At 41.8% G+C, this 21,841-nt stretch overlaps 1 protein-coding gene across 1 annotated transcript in view; it reads left to right on the forward strand.

Moving 5' to 3' along the window:
- The window catches only part of dync2h1 (dynein cytoplasmic 2 heavy chain 1), a 101,880-nt gene extending 80,858 nt beyond the window's left edge, over positions 1-21,022 (forward strand). The window contains exons 86-97 of the mRNA XM_070970225.1: positions 310-395; positions 3,621-3,696; positions 3,971-4,197; positions 5,069-5,173; positions 8,974-9,090; positions 11,148-11,255; positions 11,419-11,520; positions 15,508-15,597; positions 18,683-18,792; positions 18,863-18,944; positions 20,053-20,169; positions 20,496-21,022. Of these exons, the coding sequence (XP_070826326.1) occupies positions 310-395; positions 3,621-3,696; positions 3,971-4,197; positions 5,069-5,173; positions 8,974-9,090; positions 11,148-11,255; positions 11,419-11,520; positions 15,508-15,597; positions 18,683-18,792; positions 18,863-18,944; positions 20,053-20,169; positions 20,496-20,657 (1,382 nt within the window). The 3' untranslated portion in view covers positions 20,658-21,022. The remainder of the gene's footprint in view (positions 1-309; positions 396-3,620; positions 3,697-3,970; positions 4,198-5,068; positions 5,174-8,973; positions 9,091-11,147; positions 11,256-11,418; positions 11,521-15,507; positions 15,598-18,682; positions 18,793-18,862; positions 18,945-20,052; positions 20,170-20,495) is intronic.
- The last annotated feature ends 819 nt before the right edge of the window (positions 21,023-21,841 follow it).

Here is a 21,841-nt window from a genome sequence, read left to right on the forward strand (position 1 = left end):
CAGATTCACAGTCCTGTGAATAAAGAAATCCCAGCAAGTTTCATGTTCTGGGACAAAGGAGTTACAGTTACAAATGGACAACAGCACAGCAGTGAAAACAGTCTAAACCATCTATAGCAGAATACAGCATGCTTGATTCTCCTGTCAGTGCTCTCTGTTGCATATTGTTTGATTAATAATAATGATATTACTCCTATAACTATTAATATTAATGGTAATAGAAATAAATAACTGCCCTCAAGGTTTATAAAACACTCTGATTGATTATTAAAGTTATTTTGGTTCTGACACGTTGATTGTTGTGTGTAGGAGGCATCCTGGCCAGAGCCCAGTCTCTATTCTGTTTGGCTTGGTTCCATGCAGTCTGCCAAGAGAGACGCAAGTACATACCTCAGGTAAAACACACAAACACCCCGACACAGACACAGACGAGTGGTCATAGCTCTACAGTTTCATTTCAGGTAACTGAAACACTACAAAGCTATTTAAAAGAGGAAAAATACAGCAGTTGTGCAAATGTTGTACCAGTCCCAGATGCAGAAGCTTTCTTTATGAATGCCACTGGCATTAGCGTGTAAATACTTAACTTTAGTACTTCAAATAATAATGTGCTTTAATGCTCAAATATGTATATATGCATACCCACACATAGGGTATATAGCCTCATCTTCGCTTATCTTCACACTGGTTGTCACAGGAACATAATTTATTATGCTTATTTCCTAGCCATTTCTAGTCATTAAAAACAAATACACAAACCATACAGACCTGATATCCACAGGGAGGGAGTTACACTGACAAAATAAGTCATAGTCTATACATGAGCACCAACAGAAAGGGGAACAAAAATTACCCCAGAGATCAGTTCTCTTTGTCCTCACTGACCAGCGTTGATAGCAAACCCAGCAGAGTCTTTGTGTGTTTTAACATGTGTGTGGCTGTGAGTGTGTGTGTGTGTGTGCATGGATTTTAGTGTTTGCTGTAAACTTTCCTGCCGGTCAACATGCACACAACACACAGTGGTGAGGTTTGAGAGCAATCTCTCCACCTGATACTTTTCAGACACACTGCTTGTGGACCAAAAGGTTTGCCATTGTCAGATCAGGTATTTCAAAGGACACGTGTTATTGACCCACTGCATGTGATGCTAGTGATTACTCTGTTCTTTACACTGAAGTGTAACTCAGCTCCAACAGTTTTCACAACAGCTCCAAATAAATCAAAATGGTGTGTTTAACGTGTGCCACAATCAGCTCAAAATGTTTTGAGGCTGAGCGCAGCATTTGCTCATTTGAACTACAGTGCTGGTGGTAAATCATCTCCGCATAACAGGCTGTAAAGAGTGACACCATTTGCATCCCTATAGAGAAAAGCAGACTATTTATTCAGCACAAAATAGATAACAAATCGAAAACAATGAGCAGTGCGAGTCCCAACTAATGAAATACGAAGATCCAGAGACATTTTTACACAAGCGAAAAGAAGACGTGGTTGTGCCCGTAATTACTTGGTACTCTCTGCAGTTTACCATGTCATGTCTCTACTTGTAAATTTAAATAGTTGCCTTTATAGTTTGTTAGCTCGCGAGGAGTCTTAACATGCACTGGGACTCATTTGTCCCTTTGATGCCTCAGAGTGGTCTGTCCAATCCAATAATATGACATGTCTGCAGTTACACCAGGAAGGTATCTCTTTTTGTCTGCTTAACCAACATGAAATCGATACACTCTCAATAAACCCAAGCTCTGGGGAGAGCTGGAGCAAAGAACATGTTTTAATCTGCCACACACATGTTTCTCTTCACTCTGTCTCTCTCCGACTCCATCAGGCTTGGTCTCAGTAGTACCCCTTAACCGTTCCCCTGTAGTGTGGCCTATAGTTGATTGCAAAGCACATATTGTCTGAATTTCTTGTCTCTCTGTTCCTCCTTCCTTAGATTCTCTCACTTTCCTCTTACTTACTTGTTTTCCCCTCATTTTCTTTTTACTGCTCCCTCTCCCTTGACTAATGTCGCCTTGTCTCTCTCTCTCTCTCTCTCTCTCTCTCTTTACAAAAACGCTTTACTAGAGATTCAATGATTGAATCTCTAGTAAGTGTTTTCATTTGAGATGGTAATGTTGTTCCTCATCTGAGAACATGATCACCCAATTATTGAAACAGTCACAGCTCCTTTCGTCCACTCCACCATCACTTACTCCCTTCTCGCTTCATCTACTGCCCCCCCCTTTCTCATTTATTCCCTCACCGTTTTATCATTTCTACATGTCTGTAAAAATGTCTCATTTAAATACACAGAAATAGACATTGAGAGAGAAGCAGAAAGAAAGAGACAAATGGAGGAACGATAGTGTGTACGTGTGTGCGATCATAGCACTACAGCACAAGAAAGATCAGGGTTTTTGTTTGATGGCTATAGGACTACAAGTAGAGTGGCCAATTATAACTAGTGAGCACGCGGCTAAGTAGTACACTTTCTGATGTTGTCACAAAATAATTGAAAGGATATGTTCAAGAAACGTACACACACACACATACACATACACAGTCAACTTTATACGGTAAGACCCATACAGTGAATCATTCACTGAATAAGCAGCCATTACATTAAACAAGTGCATACATGCATGAGTGCAGTTTCACTCATACACATGTAAGCACGTTTATCAAATGCAGTGGAAACATGCACAGTCCAGAATGAACAAACAACGTACACTTAATCATTCAAAGAATTACTGAACATGCCTACAGTTTTCCTCCACCCCTCACCTCATCCACCCACAGCCTCAGTGGGCAGATTACACCTGCTGACTGAATGCCAGTGAAGTGCAACGAACACATACTCGCAAACCGAGACTGCCCTCACACTCAATTATGTTTTAACACTTTCTTTTTTCCTCTGAAATGATGCATATGTATTGTCTGTGTTGTCTTTTCACTGTAGCATGTGCACTCATTTTCATTTTTCTGATTTAGTCACTAACGATAAAAAGTGGTTTGCTTGTGAGCGGATGGTTGGATCAAGAAAAGCTGAGAGAGTGAATTGTAGGCTAACAGTAGTAGCCTTCATTTAACAGCTACTGAATGTTTTCCCTTCAGCAGGTTGTTATGGCAATTCATATTAGAGCTGTATTATTATAAAACCTTTGTTGCGCTGGGTTTCTGAAGTGCATCAAGTAAGTGCAGCTGTGTACAATTTGAGCAGGTCAATGCAGAGGCAAGTAAATTCATGCAGATGTGTTGATTGATTTTAACAACTCAACTATCGCTAATACACATGATGAATAGATAACATGGAAATTAGAGCCAAAGAGACATTACATTAGATTGAAAGATACATTAGTTTAAGCGCAACACACTCTTTACTGATTAGATATCAGCTGTCTTTACTTTCTCAGGTGAGTGTATTCCATATCTATTGTAGAAAAATATGGCAGTCAGGGTAATTAAGACTATATTTGCATACGGTTGTTAGACGATTAAGAAAAAAAGGGAATATGTGGGATTGATGATCCTTCAAGCCTCAAACATTATGTGTGATGCTGGACTTTGATTGCCACCTTTTCCTGTTTGGTTGACAAATTCTAAATATTTGTTCTTCTCATCCTCTGTGCTTTTTCCAGGGTTGGACTAAGTTCTATGAGTTTTCTTTGTCGGACCTTCGTGCTGGCTTTGAGATCATTGACAGGCTTTTTGAAGGTAGGTGTGCTGGTAACAAACATTACAATGCAGTGGAGACTTCCACTCTGCAGAACATCTGGTTAAGAGTAGTGGAATCTGTGGGTTTGAGGCATGAACTGGGAAGCTCAGCTTTGCTTTTCTAACGTGAGCATTTGCCCTTTGTTGTGTCTCCCTGTCTGTCTGTATGCACAGAGCATGTACTGCGTATGTGTGTGCACAATAGTGTTCTTTTATTCTGGGAGGATTTATTACACATGATTGTAGCTGTCTTTGTGTCTTGGTATCTCTCAAGGTGGGAAAACTTTTCAATGGGAGTTTGTCCACGGCCTGTTGGAGAGTGCCATCTATGGTGGACGCATCGACAACCCCTCTGACCTCCGCATCTTACGCTCCTACCTGGAGCAGTTCTTCTCCGCACATCTCCTGTCGTCCGCCCTCTCAGCCGGTCAGAGAAGGAGCAGAGGAGGAACGCGCTTCTTTCCACCTCAGATTAGCCTCCCAAACTCTTGCTCCATATTGGTAGGTTGTTAGGGTGACACAGTGTTGGCATTCACACATTTTAATTCACAGTTGCAGGGATAGGCACATGGTGCATGTTCAAGAAATTAATTCCTGCTCCAGAGAAAAAAGAAGCACAATGTTTTTTTCTGTATTTTAAATCTTAAGACGCAATGTCTTCTCCTCCTAATGATCTCAGGTGCACTGGCAGAGAAGCATAAACAGTTCAAGAAAGGCTACTGAATTAATGCTCCCAAGCTTTTCCCTGATGTGATTTACTATTTGTGGTTTGGTCAGTATTGAAGTTTCATTAGTCCATGCTGTGTCGAGCTTCATTTGAAGTTGGTTTATAAAGTAGCCACTACAAATACATCTAATTAGTTAGCCTCAAGTTTACACAGTTGGTTGTGTTCTTTCTATTGCTTTGCATTATGTCGATACAGCTTAGTATACACCAAAAAATGCGTGGCATACAGGCCCAAAACTGTTCATTAGATAGAAGATAGAGGTTCTACTGCAATAATTAAGTATACTGCAGAAGCATTGAAAGACCATTGTTGCTATGCAAAAGAAGTCAGTGTGGAGATGTATACTGTATACTGTACAATTTAAAGGTCAGTAGTAAGTGGAAGTGCCAAATGGATATTATTAGAGAAGCTGCATCAAACCATATAAACACACCTAATTAAGGAGAGTACACCATTATTTATCATATACTTGCACATAGCAATCTAACAAGTTGTTACTTTTCCAACTGAGTAGCACATGTTGCTGAAATGCTAAAATGTTGTCTTGTCTCTTGGAGCCATGATGAAAATAGGCACCATGTTGACATTCTCTTTCTCTTCAGCATCTCTGTGTGAGACCCATAGTTGTCTGTGTGTCTTCCCAGGACTACCGCAACGTAATAGAGAATCTCCCTGAGGATGACAGACCTGCATTCTTTGGTCTGCCTGCCAACATAGAGAGATCCTCCCAGAGAATCATCAGCTCCCAGGTGCACCCACACACACAGCCACCTGCTTATTCCCACAAACACACACACCACTACCTCCATCTCCACCTCACGCATGCAGAAATACGAACACAAAGGCACCCGCACACACGCACATTTATTTCCATACGCCCACACAAATATGTAAATGTGTGTGCTCTCTAAGTCATATACATACTCCCGAGAGCACATTCATCACTGCACGTGTTGAAGCTCATAGAAGCACAAGTGTCCACATACATGAAGGCACACAAAGACAAACACTCATCGTGATCATTGTGTGCATTAAGAATGATCTGTGCTGCTTCAGAGCATATTTTGATTCATTATTAAAATCCGCATTGTTAGTTCATTTTAAGCTATTACAATTTCCCTCTGTTATGACACTGGAGTGTATTATTAGCATGCAGTGTTGCAGACCAGTGAACTTCCATGACAGCCTCAAAAAAAAAAATAGTAACCAGCCATTTCAATGACAACGTCCACACTGCAAGTGGGTGTCAGCAAGTGAAACATGTGCTTCCTCACTTTTTCACTTTGGCAGCCATTTTTTTTTTTTTTTGCTTCGTCACTGCACTATTTGTACAGAAAGGCACTTTATCTCCTAATCACTGTTTAAATTACACAGGTGATTACTCCACAGATTGTAGCTGAAACCTGCCCCAGTGGATTGTATGACATTGCAGTTATTTCTGTTTTAACAGTCCATACTCTGTGTATGTGTGTGTGTTTGAGTGTGTGACTTAATACACATGTGTGTTTATCCTTCAAACAAACCCACAACCTCAGTCATGTTGCAGGGAACCAACCCCATTCAGGAGACATAAAAGCAGTTTATTTTAAGGTCAGGACTTCAATTTAAGGTTAAAGTATTATACCAGGCAGCCATCCGTTTCCATTTATTTCACTCCGAAATAAAATTCACCTTGCAGAGACGTTAAACTAGGTTTAGATGGGTCATCCATCACAGTGAATATCATGTCTGCTTTTATCAGTGTCAAGGTTATGTTGTCATTGGGTTTGTGAGCGCAAGATGGTTTTAAAAAATCCACAACTGCAGCAATAATTTCACTTTGACAAACAGTGCAATGTTCAACAGCCTGCAAACAGGGAAACAGTCATTTATTTAGTGTATCACTGGCCAAAAGCTTGAGGTTAGACATTTAGGTATAGCTGAGAGTTTCTCAACCTTGAACTCGCCAGACATGAGGGTCACCAAAAAATTCTTATCTATACATGTTTTATATAGGAATTTATTTTAAAAATGCCACTTCTACATAATACATTTTGAACTTTTGAATCTGCCCTTTAAAAACTTTGCGTCTCTGTAATTAGGAATCCTGGCACACAAAACCGGGGTCATGCATAAGGCAGTTGAGGGAGCCCTGATTAGAGACTGAAGTTAAGCAACGGAGGATCAACACAAGGATACTGAGACATGTCAGTGTGTGGATACATGTGTGTGTAGCAGTTGATGGTCACTGCAGATTCTGATGTAACTCAATGCAACACAGTCACACACATACACCAAATGTGTTCAGTAACTGTGTGTGTGTGTTTAAGAGAGAGAGATTGCACCAAAAGGAAAGGCTAGAAGACACAGTCATGGGAGACGGAGAAGAGACAGGATGTAGACTTAAAGGTGTACTGCTGCACTGCTCTCGTTTTGTGACCAGCTTTTGCATGATTCACACGGCACAAAACATGGAAAATTAATTCCCACTCATCCTTTTTTTCAAGAGCAAAATCGCCCCTTTCATAACAAAACTTTCTACACCTGGTCGCGAAAATAGAGCAAAAATGAAAGGGAGTAATAGGACGGACGGGACGAGGCGGGTTTGATGCGTTTGTGTTTGTTTGTGTCTTTCACTGTTCAGTTATCCTCAGCAAACACTTCAACCATCGCAGTTCCCATGTGGGTTTTAATGCATTTAAGTCCATTCATACTGTCAGTGTGGTCCGCTGATCACTGCAACCACCAACCTAGTTTAATTCACATAATTCCCACAAGGCCACTTGTGTGTGTGTGCGCGAGTGTGTGTGTGTTACTGTGTCTCTCTCCACCTATCTCCACTTGTGATTGTCTCCTCTCCTGCTGTCATTTGTCACTGTCACGTTCATGCTCTCCCCCTCTCTCTCTCTCTCTCTCTCTCTTTCTCTCTCTCTCCTTCTCTCTTTTTTAACTTAATTTATGCCCTTTCCTCTCCCTAAAGATCCTTGTCACTTCCTGTGGGTGGGACACTTAACCGCACACACACTGAAGAGAGCCCAGGGGGCAGTCAGTGGTTTTGGTGGATGCCATTTTAAATAAATGCATAATCTTAGAGTGAATGACCTGAAGTGGATCAGAATGATCCTAAGTGTCTACTGAGGATAGCCTTGGGTTTATAGGCACGATGTCAGATGTGTGTGTGCATAATGTGGTTTTATGTGCAATGCAAAACATAAGTATTTTGAGTGTACTGTATATGTAGGGATTAGGAGATGAAAATGTATCACTGAGCTGTCATCATAATTAATTGAGTACAAAAATGAAAGAATCGCAAAAGTATCTAATTGTGCTAATGCCCAGTCCAGTGATAGTGCCTTTTTATATCTGGGTATAATAACATCCGTGCTTGTGTTTTTTGGCACAAACGTCATCTTATCTCACACGAAGAGAAATAGTTCCCTGATTAAATCCATGAACCACAATCCTGGATTACACTGAATTAAAGTGAAAGCCTCGGCTAAATTGACTGAACTCAGTGCGATTAAAACTGAACTTCCTTGCACGTAGACATTGTCTTGTAACTTCTTCTTCCCAGTTGGTCATGATGGTAAATGCATTTGCTGCCTGGTAGTCCTTGGTTGAGATAAGAATAAATCTTAATATATTTAAATCCCTATATATTTGAACCCCAATATATTTCAAATCTCCGTCCTCAGCTGCCCTCATTTTTACTGCTGTCAGGGTGAAGTTCTAGATTAGCTATCTGGTTTTTTATCCTTCCCTTTTTTCCCTTCCCTCTCTCTCTTCCCCACACACACACACACACACACACACACACACACACACACACACACACATATACGCACACACATGCATGCATGTGCACACACATATACACATACTTTCCCTCCTGAGCAGTGAAGATAAAGCAGGTGTTAGTAAAGAGTTCTCCTGGCCCAAATGAAAGCCATTTATCAGACGCTCTGCCTTCCTCACAACACACACATATATAGAAAGTCACACACACACTGAGTCAAGATAAAAGCACTATCCAGGCCTCTAAGCCCGAAGCTAAGCATGCTTGATTAGGTGTGTAAGGAGCTGTTAGGAGATGTGTTTGGGGTTTGGCCTTTTTTCACTTGTAATATTCCAGGACATGAAACAGTGTTGACTGTCACTGGAGAGTGGAGCCACCAGAGATATCAATGACATTTTATTACAGCATTTCAAAAACTTTTTTATTACTCATGCATTGGTTTTTGGTGAAGCGAGCAAAAGCAAGCAAGCAAAATGTACTCTATTCACACTCCATGCACATTTTTCATATAAGACAGGTGTGATTTAGTAAATACCACACGTACCTTTCTGTAAGGGTTTTTATCATCCATCACACTTCTAATTATATGAAGGAAGTTTCAAGATACATGGGCCATTTATTTTTGGGCAGCCTTTTACAAAAGTACTACACGATCTGTCCATTAAAGAAATGCAACACTCAGATTACAAATTCAGGCACCAGGTACCTCTGTTCCACTTCTGCAACATTTTACTGATTTTTCTTCATTTGTGTTTCTAACTGATTGACTCACAGGTGATTTCCCAGCTGCGCATCCTGAGCCGCTCAGTAGCAACAGGTTCAAAGTTTGACAGGGAGCTCTGGTCGAATGGACTTTCACCCATCCTCTTGTTGTGGAAGAAACTCAACCAGGTGAGTTCTTTTTTTTTTTTACCCAGTTCATCTTTCCAACGCTTCTGATTCACTACAAAGCTGGCCCCATAAATTTAATCTTGATCAACTTAATTGTAAAGTTTTAGGTGTCAATGCATCTGAATCTTAGCCTCCATGCCCTAAAATTGTACTGGGAATCACAGGGATACTGATGTCTGGAAAACGTGTTGTAATTTCCACATCACAAACACAAGTGATACACATTCAATAATTACTAGATGCCTTTAAGTCTTATCCCATTTTGCCGTCAAACTCTTAACACCTGCTAAGTATTTAGGAAGGGATTAGAATCAAAAAACATCATTTTTATGTTTTGCAGCTCTTTTCAAAAGTTCCATGCTGGTCTTTGTATGTGAAATCATGTTTTTACATAGCCCACGCAGCAGCAGCAACTAGTCTAAATTAGCTCCGGAAGCTCTGGAAATTAGTAGGGTCTAGCTGAGCACCGTGTGTGATCGCCACCGGCTTGCCTAGTCAGGCAGCACTCCTGTGTGTGGTTGCCTGGAGACCGACACCTTTTCAAATCAAAATGACATCTACCTCTACATTAAATAATTTAGCCACCATATTCCCTCTGTCTCTCTCTGTCTGTGTTTATTCACTCTCATGCTGGAAATCACACGAGCTCCCTCTCCTTTTCGCTCATCTGCACGTATGCCTCCCACTCTCTTTCTGCCGCTCGCTCTCAGCCCCTTGTAGGCAGAGTTGTTTTGTGCTTACTGAGAGGAGACTGATTGACCGTGTTAATTGTTGCCATTGTATCACCAGCAAGCTTCCCATAGATCACAATCTACCTCTGACTGCTTTCAATTAAATGGCCCTTTGTCGTCAGCTCACCCTCAGCCTTTGGCCATCAGTGGATGTGTGTTCCCCTGAAGTGCAGCTTGAATGCACATCCTTATGCATGCATATTATTTGTGTGTGAGCCTGTATGAGTGCATGTGTATGCTTCTGTGTATTCTGTTCTGTGCAATTGCCTGTCGGTGGCTGTAAACTGTGTGCATTGCTTGTGTGTGTGTGTGTGTGTGTGTGTGTGTGTGTGTGTGTGTGTGTGTGTGTGTGTGTGTGTGTGTGTGTGTGTGTGTGTGTGTGTGTGTGTGTGGAGATATGTATGTATGTTGGGATAGAGGGGAGATGCACAAGACGGCAGATACTGTTTATTTTGCTGGGACATTTTCGAAGCGAGACAATAGCAGAGCTGTAGTCAAGCTGAATTTTTGCTCATTGTCTCATTTATCTCTCACACTTCATTGTCTGCAGTCCTACTATCCCCCCTCTCCCTCTCTTTCCTCGTCTGCCTTACTGACTTGATGTGAGGAAAACAAAATAGGGTGCAGGTACAGGGTGTGATATCTGCAACAGAATACAACAGAATATCAGTGTTTGTGCACATTTGTTGTTTTCGGTGTATATTTGTGCCGGTACACAGATACAAACACAAAGACTTGATGTACTTACAGTAGATCTCTGTGTTAACTAATGTACACAGATTGTCCCCCGTTTTGTACAGCAGAGAAATAATTTCCTGTTTGGTTGCATTTTGTTATTGTGAAAGAATCAAGAATGGAAAAGTTTAGTTTATGCATGTTGAACAAATGAAACCCACAGTAAACACTGGGAAGAAGTAATGGAAGAAATAATTGAAAGAAAACAGATAGCATTCTGCTGCACAGCAATAGTTGCAAAATGCATTATACATCTTACTCTAAATAATATGTATGCGCTGCTGTGTAGCAGCCAATTTGAGCAGACTGATTTGTTGATGTGCCAGCGGTGTTGCAGTGATAAGAGGGGCATAAAACAATGCTAGGACAGAAGCATTTACAGCCCAAGGTAAAAATATCTACAGTGCTCAGATCATTAGAAGATGTTCTGCCTTATGTGTAGAAAAACATCACCTTCCGTTCTGCCCTCCCCTTTATCCCCTCTGTCTCTTCCTGTGTCTGTCTTTGAAAAAGTTTTTTAACATGACTCCATCAGTCTATCTGTCGATCCTCTCAACATGCCAATGTGTCGGTTTATCTATTATCTATCAGGGTTCTACTCTGATCCACCAGAAGGTGGCCCCACCAACAGAAGGTCAGGGGTCACCGGTCCTGTCATTCATCGCTTTGGAGCAGTTCAACGCCATCCGCTTGGTCCAGGTATGTCAGATAACCAGAGCTTTGCTCCCCCAGTTTTGCATTCTCATTGCTTTCATGTATTCATACTACTGTATTTGTGCACTGAACAGTGCTGCAAAGTAACGAGATGAAAACTGTCACAATGAACCAGTTCATGTACACTAAACTGTAAGTGTTGTCACAGGGTATCCACCAATCCCTGGCTGCACTGAGCAAGGTCATCAGAGGGACCCAACTGCTAACTCCTGAAGTCCAAAAACTGGCCACTGCCCTGCTCAATCAAGAGGTAAGAAAGAACAAAAAACTGAAAGAGATGGCTTGTGGGTACATATCTGCCATCTGGTCTTAACATTGCGCCTGTATCAGTGGTATCAGATTAGCACACTACAGCCTTCCTGTGTCTTGTAAGTCATTTTTGATTCACCTCATCATAAAATACATAAAGATGTTTGTGTGTTTGACTTACAGTGTGAAGTGTGAAGTTTGTCTTCATCACATTGTTTTAGAGGTGAAGCGCTGTGGCCACAGGGGCAGGCACACACACATACAATAGACAGAGCTTACTTGTAGACATCTCGCAAACACAGCATGTATCCTAATGCGTCTCCCCAGGCTGAGATGAGGACAAAGGGGATATGATGAGGTAGAGGAGAAGCGATGCACAATCAACCTTTTACTCCTTCTATGTTTGTAGTCTCCAGAGGGAAGCCTCAGGCATAATTCCTCTTTCCTCCTCTCTCTTTTTATATTAATCAGCAGGCCTTTAGTCTCGTCCCCATCCTTCTGCCAACCAACTTCCTCCAGTTTTTGTCTCTAATGTTTTCCTCTCTCTTTCCTGGTGTCTTCCCTCTAACCAAGGACTGCCATGAAAGTCAAAAAAATATTTAAAAATGTATGATTTCCACATTTCTTTTACCATCTGGTACAAGCTGCCACAAATGAGGACACCTCATAGTGCATTATGATTGACCTATGTACTGTCACTACTCAGTATATATTCCCCTTTGAACTGAATGGCCCAAAGTATTGAGCACAGCTTTTTTCCTTAATGATTGTTTCTAGGACCCATTTTAAGTTCTTTCTGTTGTGTTGCGCATAATCAAAATGCAGCATTTCAATTACTTGTGTGATAGTCAAACAGATGCGTTGTAGAGTGCAGCTTTGTAGAGTTTTACCGCAGTTTCATAAATTCAAATGATGACCCAAAATATTGGCACAGGCCTGCTCCCAAGCCGTCTTCCTCTAGAGAGGATGTGTTTCTGCAGATTCAGTCCAGTGTATTGAACAGAAATTGCCCAGAGGATTCCTGGCTGAAAAAAGTTTTGTAACCTTGGAAAAAGGAAGAGCATCTGTCCTCGTTATTGATTCTGCTGTATGTTCAGGCAATCCACAAAATCCTTGACACGTATCAGATTTACTACCAGTAGAATTTAACACCTGATGACTGTGGTGACCCCAACTGGCAATATCTGACATTACTGTCACAGCGAAAAATAAAGAAAACACACATAAATCTGAATTCATTATTTTCTTAATTACTATCAGTTATCTTGACTCTGTGATCTTCAGAACCATATTAACTTAAACTCTTCACTGTACTGGCATGGCTACACGTGTAGTGTGTCAGTGTGTAAAGCAGTCTTCTTGCTATCTTATATAATACTTTTATGTCTCAGAATAAAGATATCATCTGACAGTCTTTCATTGTCTGAAGTTATACTGTAAAGTATAGAATAATTCTGTAGGTAATGACAGAAAATCCTGGTCCACACCACCACTTCAAACAAAAGAAATGCAGACAGAAGAAAATGGAGCTAAAGTTTGTCTGATAGAGCTGAACCCAGCATTTTACTGTGTATGATAATGTATATCATTCAATCCCAAGTAGTGATCCGTCAGATAAAACGCCATCTGTTGTTATTACTATTATTATTCCTCTAACATTTCCTTTTACTTAAAGAACAATTCAAATGAAGGCAAAATTACACATAACATTTCCTCATACGGTAACAGGTGGTTGTTGCTAAAAAGAGCTTTACAACACAGAATGTCAAAGAGACGAAGAGTCTTCACTGCACATGAGTGGAGGCTCCGACCATGTGCTGTTATATGTTTCAAGTTCCATAATTGATTAGCCCAGTTTCAGCCAGAGAAGAGGAACAGAATGAGCTGGTGATATGATTTATAGATTTGGAAAATGGATCATGTGAGAGTTGTAATATTGCAAAAGTATGGCAGGCAAAGCTCTGGAGGAATCAGCTCCATTACCCCTCTCCTCCGCTGTGCAGTAAAAAATAATTAGATGCTTAGAAACTACCCAAGCATCAGAAAAGAGTGGTAAGCAGCCATGAGGACTGATGCAGAGATGGCATTTTAATTAAAGGTTAAAAATATTTAGTATCAGTCAATTTTTCAGTGCCAGTTGTGGTAATTAGCATGTCAATACTGACTGCTTTTATTTTATTTTGTCATTGTGATTACTTTCAAACAAACTGGAGGTCATAAGCAAAAAGTCATTATTCAAAACATGAACATGAACAGCCGCTTGAAAAATTCAGCAAGTCACCTGCTGAATCTGAATCTGAAGGAAATGCTCTGGGTACAAACTGCCATGCAAAACCACATGTGCATTCCTCATGGGGTAATATGTGTGGTTATAAGCATTGGCTGAGTATGACTCAAATAAGCACAAACTTTTTTTAAAGAAGTGTTCAGTGATTTCTTTGTTAAAGACTGCTCACGCTTGCTCAGTCTATTTATTTGCTATGGATGTAAACAAATTTGTGGTCTGAAATTGTACCAGCCCTTTAGATATTTTCGATAAATGCTGATGAAAATAATAAAAAGATCTGCGCTCCGGTTCACTTTCAGTGGATTCTCATGGCCCTGAAAGTAAATTTCTCGTCTGGTATCAATAGCATTGGTTATAAAGTATTAAAAAATATTTCCAAATTGCAGTGACATCACTTAAGCCTGCATGTTTATCGCCTCACACACTTCAATGTGACACATACACACACAGCAGGAGAGTGACTGAGTGGTTGGCTTGCAGCTAAAAGACTTGCAAGGTCCCTTTTAGCTCCGTTTTGACTTCTAAGCTTGAATATCATCAAATTCTTAGTCCTCAGTCTCCCACTGTGCATATTTGTGGAATGCTTTGATCTCTGTTGAACAGTTTAAGCAACATGGACTGCCTAACCTGTTCAACGGTTAACAGAGGTCGACTGGGGGAAGCTTCCTTTTGCCACCTGTGCACAGTTACTGCATTTGTCAGTGTCTTCCATCTCAAAACTACACATATGAGTGTTGATTAAGGTTAGGCAACTAAAACTACTTAGTTAGCAGCTGGGAAGATTCTCGTCTTTGTTGAAGAAAATCAACATCGGCTGTACTTTTGTACACTCATCCACTCCTCCTCACCCACGTTTTGCTGCACCACAAAAACATCGCTGTGCTTCCTGCCTCTCTTTTTAAAAAATAAGCAGTGCTGTCCAGAGAAAAACAGCAGCATTTGTTGCTTTTCTGTGGAGGAATTTATTTTTTGCCAAACCACTGAGGCGGTGCACCGTAGCAGAGGTAAATGTGCTTTTGCTACAGTTTTAGTGTGAGACAAAGCTCATGGGCGGGTGGATAAATAGAGGAAAGTGAGTCAAAGGATCTGTGCTATGTACTTAGATGATGAGGCAGACAGATTTGTGTATGCAAGAGTCTTTTGTCACTGTGATGCTTGGGGGTGGCATTTCAGTTTAGTGTTGCAGGTCAACTATTCAGGCTAAATTTATATTGTACATAGTAAGATCAGCACATTCTGCATATCTGCATATCACCCTTTGACATCAGATGTTTAGAAGGTGCTCTGACATCACAGTAAACATGAATACAGGTTGTGTTTTAGCCTCAATCACAGTGACGGTGCAGGAAACATGACGTTTAAGACTGCTTAAGAGACTTCGGTTCAAAAATAGCTGAGGGGCAAATCTAGGGACTTTATGGGCAGGACATTAGCTGCTTTCCCTTGAAGACGTCTTCAGCGCAGTTCAGTGAATCTGCAGTCCTCCTCCATGCTGCGGCTCTGGCTCTCTTGGCTGACAGCTGCGTTCAGTCGACCACACAGCAGCCTGACTGAAGCACGTAGCTTGCTGATTGCAGACAGTCCACAGCGAAAATAACATGGTGCACTTTTTCTTTTGCTTGACACTTGTTACATCTTTTTTTTGCATTATGGCTCGAAATAAATTCTCACGTCCTCTGTGCCTGTCGCCTTCTGTCTCAGTGCCCTTTGACATGGCAGAATAAATGGGAGGGACCAGAGGAGCCAATGCAGTACATCAGAGCTGTGGTAACACGGGCTCTCGCCATACAGGTAACACATACAGTATGTGTGTGTGTGTGTGTGTGTGTGTGTGTGTGTGTGTGTGTTTATATATAAAATGCTATATCTTATATACATGCTCTTTCTCTGTCAGTCTATGTGTCTGTCCTCCTTTCTCCCACAGGCGCACAAAGAATACCTGCAGCAAATAGACTCATACACATACTGTAGGCACATGTAGTAAAGCAAACACATACTGTACTGCCACTAAAGGCATCTGCTGACGACCTCAGTGGTTATTAAAAAAAAAACCCCAGACACCTCTGAGAGTCCTCTGTGGTACTACTCTCATGGGAACGAGACATAAGAGGCCTAAGAATTTTATAATCAGCATTAGCATAATGATTGAGGGATCTATTTAAATCCATGCTGCATTTATATCCTACCGGGAGCCTTGTCCTCCAGTTGTGACAAATATTATGGGAGGACACTGTTGGATTTCTTTAGTTTCAGACAATTTAAAAAGTGAGACCTTGCACCTCAGAAATTGCCCCGGACATTTTTCTGTTGTTTCCCCACATGACGAGAGCTTGGGTCCAAGGACCAGTCATAAGTACTTTAGGTTGTGACTCAGACTAAAATTATTTATGACTGATCTGGGCAATGTGTTGACTAAAACCATGCCAGAAAAAATTCTAATGTTGTTTTCAAAAGCACTTCATAAATAAAAGCGGATTATTATTTCAAAGCATGAGGTTCTGGGAAGTGTTTGCCCTAGGTTGGTGCCAGGAAATAAAGGCTCTGGCTGAAACTCCTCTCTGTCTCCTCTCAAATGTGTCTGACTGTACGCCTACCTCAATATGCTTTGGCTGACTAGAATACACACATACACATATGCATGCACAGAAATCCTTCATTTCTGTGTGAATTTGGTGCGTTTGATGATTCGTGTGGGCGAGCCTCACTGCCTGCGTCTGTCTGTCTGTCTGCTGGCCGGCCTGCCTGCCTACCCATCTGTTTGTGCGTGTGTCTCCCTGTCTGCCTGCCTCTTTCTGCACTCCATCTGTCTTCATGTGTGTCTATCTGGAGGCTGCACTGTCCTTAGCTGTCTATTGCTGCCCATCAGCACTGAGTGATATCTCTGTTAGCAGCGTGTCTGTGTCCTGTTAGCTAATCAGTCTAATAAAGGCGGAGACGGTCAGAGCTGCTGCTGAGTGGAGCTGCTGAAGAATAAAGAGCTAACAGCATAGCAGCGCACCCCAGACGCACAGGACGACCTTGAAAACATCCAAATGCTCTCCCTCTCTCTCACACACACACACAAATACTATGCATACCAATACACACTGGCTATGTGTGTGCATGTTTGTGTGCATCTGCCTGCAAGTGTGTGTGAATGTGGGTATGAGATTCTGCATATTTTTTCTTGGCATAATGCTCACCCTAATTTATCTCTAAAGCCAGTGCAGACTGATGTTGTGCTCAAAAGGAATCCATTTATAATAGAGATTGGATCAGATGTTTGCTCCTTCTGCCTCTGTTTGTCAGCAATTTTCCTCACCTGACCTCCAAATCCACTAGTTTCTATGGCGATTAAGAGAAAACTGCCTACCTGTAAAAGAACAGAAATGCAAAATAGGGCCCGGAATAGATCAAGACTTCAATCTTAGGTCAACTCTCAAGGTTTAAGTCTATCCACTGCAGCAATACAGGCCTATATCATGATAAACATGGCATGTGAAATCAGTTGTTGTGCCACTCTGCAACATTCCCCGAAGAAGCAAGGAGAAACATACAAACGGAGAACTAAGATTGCGTTGTGTGATATCCTGTCAGGTTAAGTCCTGAGCTGTGCCTTTGACAAGGTTAACTAGTTTTGTGGTGACACAGAAGCAGGCTCTTTACCTTATCAAAGCAGATGTTGCTGAATAAGGTAAAGTGGATCAGCAGCACCGGATCAGGCTCAGACGGGTGTATTTCACACAGATCCACGCTGTGTACTTACAGAATAGCTGTATGCAATGTTTATTGTCTTTTAGTATCTACTTACACACACATCGCTGTCTCTGAGTGCATGTGTTTCCACCTCAAAGTACGCAGAACTTTTCACTCCAGGAACTACTTTTCAGTCCGCTGATGTGAAAACGCAGCAGCAACGTCATTTTTCTGCACAACTATACAACAACAAGGCCTGGACGTCACTGTTGGTCCGTCTGCCATCTTCTTTATTCTCTAACTCCATGCTGATGTGCTGATTTGCGGTTGCAGATTTTTAACAGTGGTGGGTGAAATAAAATGCTGTGAGCACTTGACCAGTCAGAAAGGTTCAAGGTTCCTGCAGTTTTGAAAAGTACTGCCCCCACGCAGGGACTTTTTAGGAGGTCAATTAATGTCCCTGGTGGAAAAGCACCAAAGATTCTGAGACCCTGGAGAAAATTCCTACAGTGGAAATTCGGCTTATGTGTACAGTATATACACACACCCTCAAATGGGAATCTATATGTTTATGCCTCTGCCTCTGTGTGTGTGTGTGTGTGTGTGTGTGTGTGTGTGTGTGTGTGTGTGTGTGTGTGTGTGTGTGCACTCATTGTATTCCCATTAGCTGGTAATTGGGGTTCCAGTGTTATCAGTTTGTTGATGTGGTGATAAAAGGACAAGGGGACATTAAATACTGTATCGGCCACACATTTTTATTGACTTTATGTTTTGCCCCCTGCCTTTGTGACCCTTTTTATCTCACTCGGATAGAAAATTCTGATCATTCCACTCAGAAATCGATGTGCTCTGTGAAAGCTGAAAACGAACTGAAAAGCCAAATACAATACAAACATTTGCTCTTTGTCACCGGACTATTCATGGCGAGATGGTGAATATTTAGAGCAAATATTTTAAGTATTCAGAGTCTGCTCTATTTGTTTCAAATTTCACCACTTCAGCTGAAGAAAACTGCATTCTCATTATCATTCATTGATCCATTAAATGTTGTGCCTGACTCCTGTGTGAAGCCGATTTTATGCCTGAGTTACGTGCTATCTCGGAGTGCTTATTTGTTATTTGCTAGGTTTTTGGTTAATTAATCTCTGTGTCTCTGTGTGTGTGTCTCTGTATGTGTTTGTCTATATGTGTGTGTATCCAGGGTTGGGTGGAGCGTGCCGGCAGACAGGCTCTTCTGTCAGACACCCTAGATCTAGCTGAGCTCTTCCACCCTGACACCTTCCTCAACGCCTTGAGACAGGAGACTGCCAGGTAACGCTGAATGCTTGTGGGTTTCTGTGAGACCGGAGGTGAGCTTAGTAACATCTTTCTGTGGTTTTAGGTCCATGGATTGTTCCATGGATAGTTTGGTGTTCGTCTCATCGTGGAGGAGTCCCATCGCACAGGCCAAGCTCCAAGTCAAGGTAGGAATGACAACAAGCAAACATTAACTCAGATCATGCACACAGACAGCAGACACACGGCTCCCATTCAGCTGCAGAATACTGACGCTATAAACAAGGCAGACTATGGCTGAGTGATAATTGGAAAATAATGGAGTGAAAGACTGCAGGAATGGAATACAGATGCAGATAACAAGGCAGGACCTGAAAGACAAAAGAAAGTTAGAAAAAGTTTGCTGCATAGCCATCCTGCTGGTGAGTCACCTCTACTCTCCTGTGCTTTTGATGGGCGCGAATTCATACGACTAAAGGAGTTGGAGCTCGCATACTGTAAAAAAACCTTTTTTCTTTCATGTTCTCATTAAAGGGTGATATAATTGTATTGTCTGCAATTCAAATACTTTTAGGCATTTGTTTCTTTTCTGTCATGCCAATAAAAATTGGCCAGACTTGACTTGCACTTAGCTGAAATATACAAAGAGAGAGGGGAAGGGTGTGGGTGCTTAAAATGAGGCTGCAGCTGCAGGGAGGGAAGGGAAATATTCAGACATCTGACAGAGAAAGAGAAGGGGGATAATTGTTTTGAAGCAATGAGCTCTCTCTCTCACACACACAGACACACACAGACACACACACACACACACACACACACACACACACACACACACACACACACACACACACACACACACACACACTGTAGCTTTTTCTGGATTTGTCTCTTGCTCTCTCTCTCGTTTTCTTGCCCAGATTATGGTGATTTAGTAGTTGTCTGTGTATGTTTGACTTGACGCCAGAGTTCCCTTTATTGTCTGGCCTACTGTGGAAAATCCCTGAGTCACTGGACTCAATTCACTCATGTAAACACTCCCTCTCATGTACAGCGTGCATAACATGCGAGTTAATCCGGTGACAGCAATCTGTGTCTACATGTACATGCGCTCTGTCCTGTTTGCCTTCCTTCCATTTTTCCCTCTCGCCACACGTTTAGGCTCCGCCGTCCCGTCCTTCTGTTTAATCTGCTGCTGCTGATCTCTCGTCTCTGTATCTCCTCAGTTTCCAATCACAGCGTTTTATTTTTATGTCTTTTTGTCTGCCTCTCACACCATCTGTCTCACTCTTCTTCCAGGTTGGAGGTCTCCAGTTGGAGGGTTGCAGTTTTGACGGCGTTCATCTGTGTGAGAATCAGCACGACTCTCCCAGTGTGTCAGCTGTCCCACCCTGCTGCATGGCCTGGGTTCCACAGGTGTGTATTCCTGTTTGTCAAACATGGAATGACAGACATCAGCCCATATAATCATATTTATGGTTCTGTTAGATTTATATTTTCTGCTGTAATCATGAAATCTAACAACTAAATGTGACAATTAGACATTTTTATTCAGGTCTAAGCAGTTGCTTAGCATGGCAGCATGCTAAATGCTTGCGCTCTTATGGGAATCTTTGGGGATTTGATCATTGATTAGTTCTTGTCATACCTCAGCAACAGCTAGAATTTATTTTTATCATCCTAACACATGTAAGCTACTGAAATATACATCATTAATGTGTGTGTTCTGTGTTTCATCCTAGAACTCTGCTGCTGACTCCACTGCGTCAGAGGAGAGTATCTGGCTGCCTCTGTACACAAGCTCAGAGAGGGTGAAGGTGGTCACGCACATCTGTCTGCCCTGTGGAGCAAACCCCAACCAGTGGCTACAGACCGGAGCCGCCCTCTTTCTCAAACAGCAGTAATGGGACCTCATCTTGGCGAGGGCAAGCTCACAGAGACACTAACGACAAGGGGTTTTCCTGAGCACCTTAAGCCTCAGGTGGAGATAATGTTGTTGTGAAAGGCACATTTGACTGGGGTAACAAATAACAGGGCAAATATTGACGCTCCGATATGTCAGGCTCTGATACCGCTGAGTTCTCTCACTCTTAGTTTCATAAAACGCGACTACACTACACTCGTCTTATACATTTCATGAAATAGTGTCAAATTATCCAAATGTCATCTTGTATTTTGCGGAAAGTTTTTGCCTCCAATGGTTGTTTCTCATTTATTCTGTCGCCTGAGTGTATTTTTGGACCTTATTTATTCAAAATAAAGGTGAAATAAAAAAAAAAAAAACTCAAACTCTCTTATTTTAATTTCTGGTCAAAATATATTATAAACATAGAAGTTGAGAATAAAATTGACAAAACGCCAACACAGAGAGGTGCATGTGTGCGTGCATGTGTGTGTGTGTGTGTAAGTGTGTTTCAGAGCTGGACTGACCCACACACACATTATCAGTAGTCACAACTGTCCAGCAGTAAACAATACAGATCACAGTTCACTCTGGCTCTCACTAAAATCTGCTGAAACAGGCATGAAGCGCGTCACTGTTTGTTCCCAAAGCAAAGTTGTTGTCTCTCTCACACACACACACACACACACACACGCACGCACATGAGCGCACACATGCACGTTCACAAGCACTCAGTTCCTAACGTCTGTGTGATTGGTTGTGAGTTGAGGTTGAGCAGAGCCAGTGAGGCTGTGATGGATGACCACAGAAGTACAAGGGGAGGGTGTGAGGTGTGTAAGGTCTGCATGTTTGTGTGTGTTTGTGTATGAATCCAACCAAGAGCATCAAATTTGATTGATGGCTTAATTAAGTGTTTTTTTTCCCTCTGTATCCTCCTGTTTCCGTTTATGCAGTTGCGAAAACATTCGCGTCTGCGTGTGCACTCCTTTGGATGTGCATGCGTTTGTGGAGACAGAATAAGGGGTTGGAATGAGGGAGGAGTGGGTATTGTGTGTGCACTGCAGTGTGACAAAATGGGAGTGAAATGGAACAGCGGGTTTAAAAAAGAGAGGATTGGATTTCGGTGAAACACGGCCCTCTGGGTCAGAGAGTGAAAGAGAGACAGAGGGATGGAGGCAGGGAGAG

The sequence above is a fragment of the Chaetodon trifascialis genome, chromosome 9 (genome assembly GCF_039877785.1).
Source record: "Chaetodon trifascialis isolate fChaTrf1 chromosome 9, fChaTrf1.hap1, whole genome shotgun sequence".
Taxonomy (NCBI): domain Eukaryota; kingdom Metazoa; phylum Chordata; class Actinopteri; order Chaetodontiformes; family Chaetodontidae; genus Chaetodon; species Chaetodon trifascialis.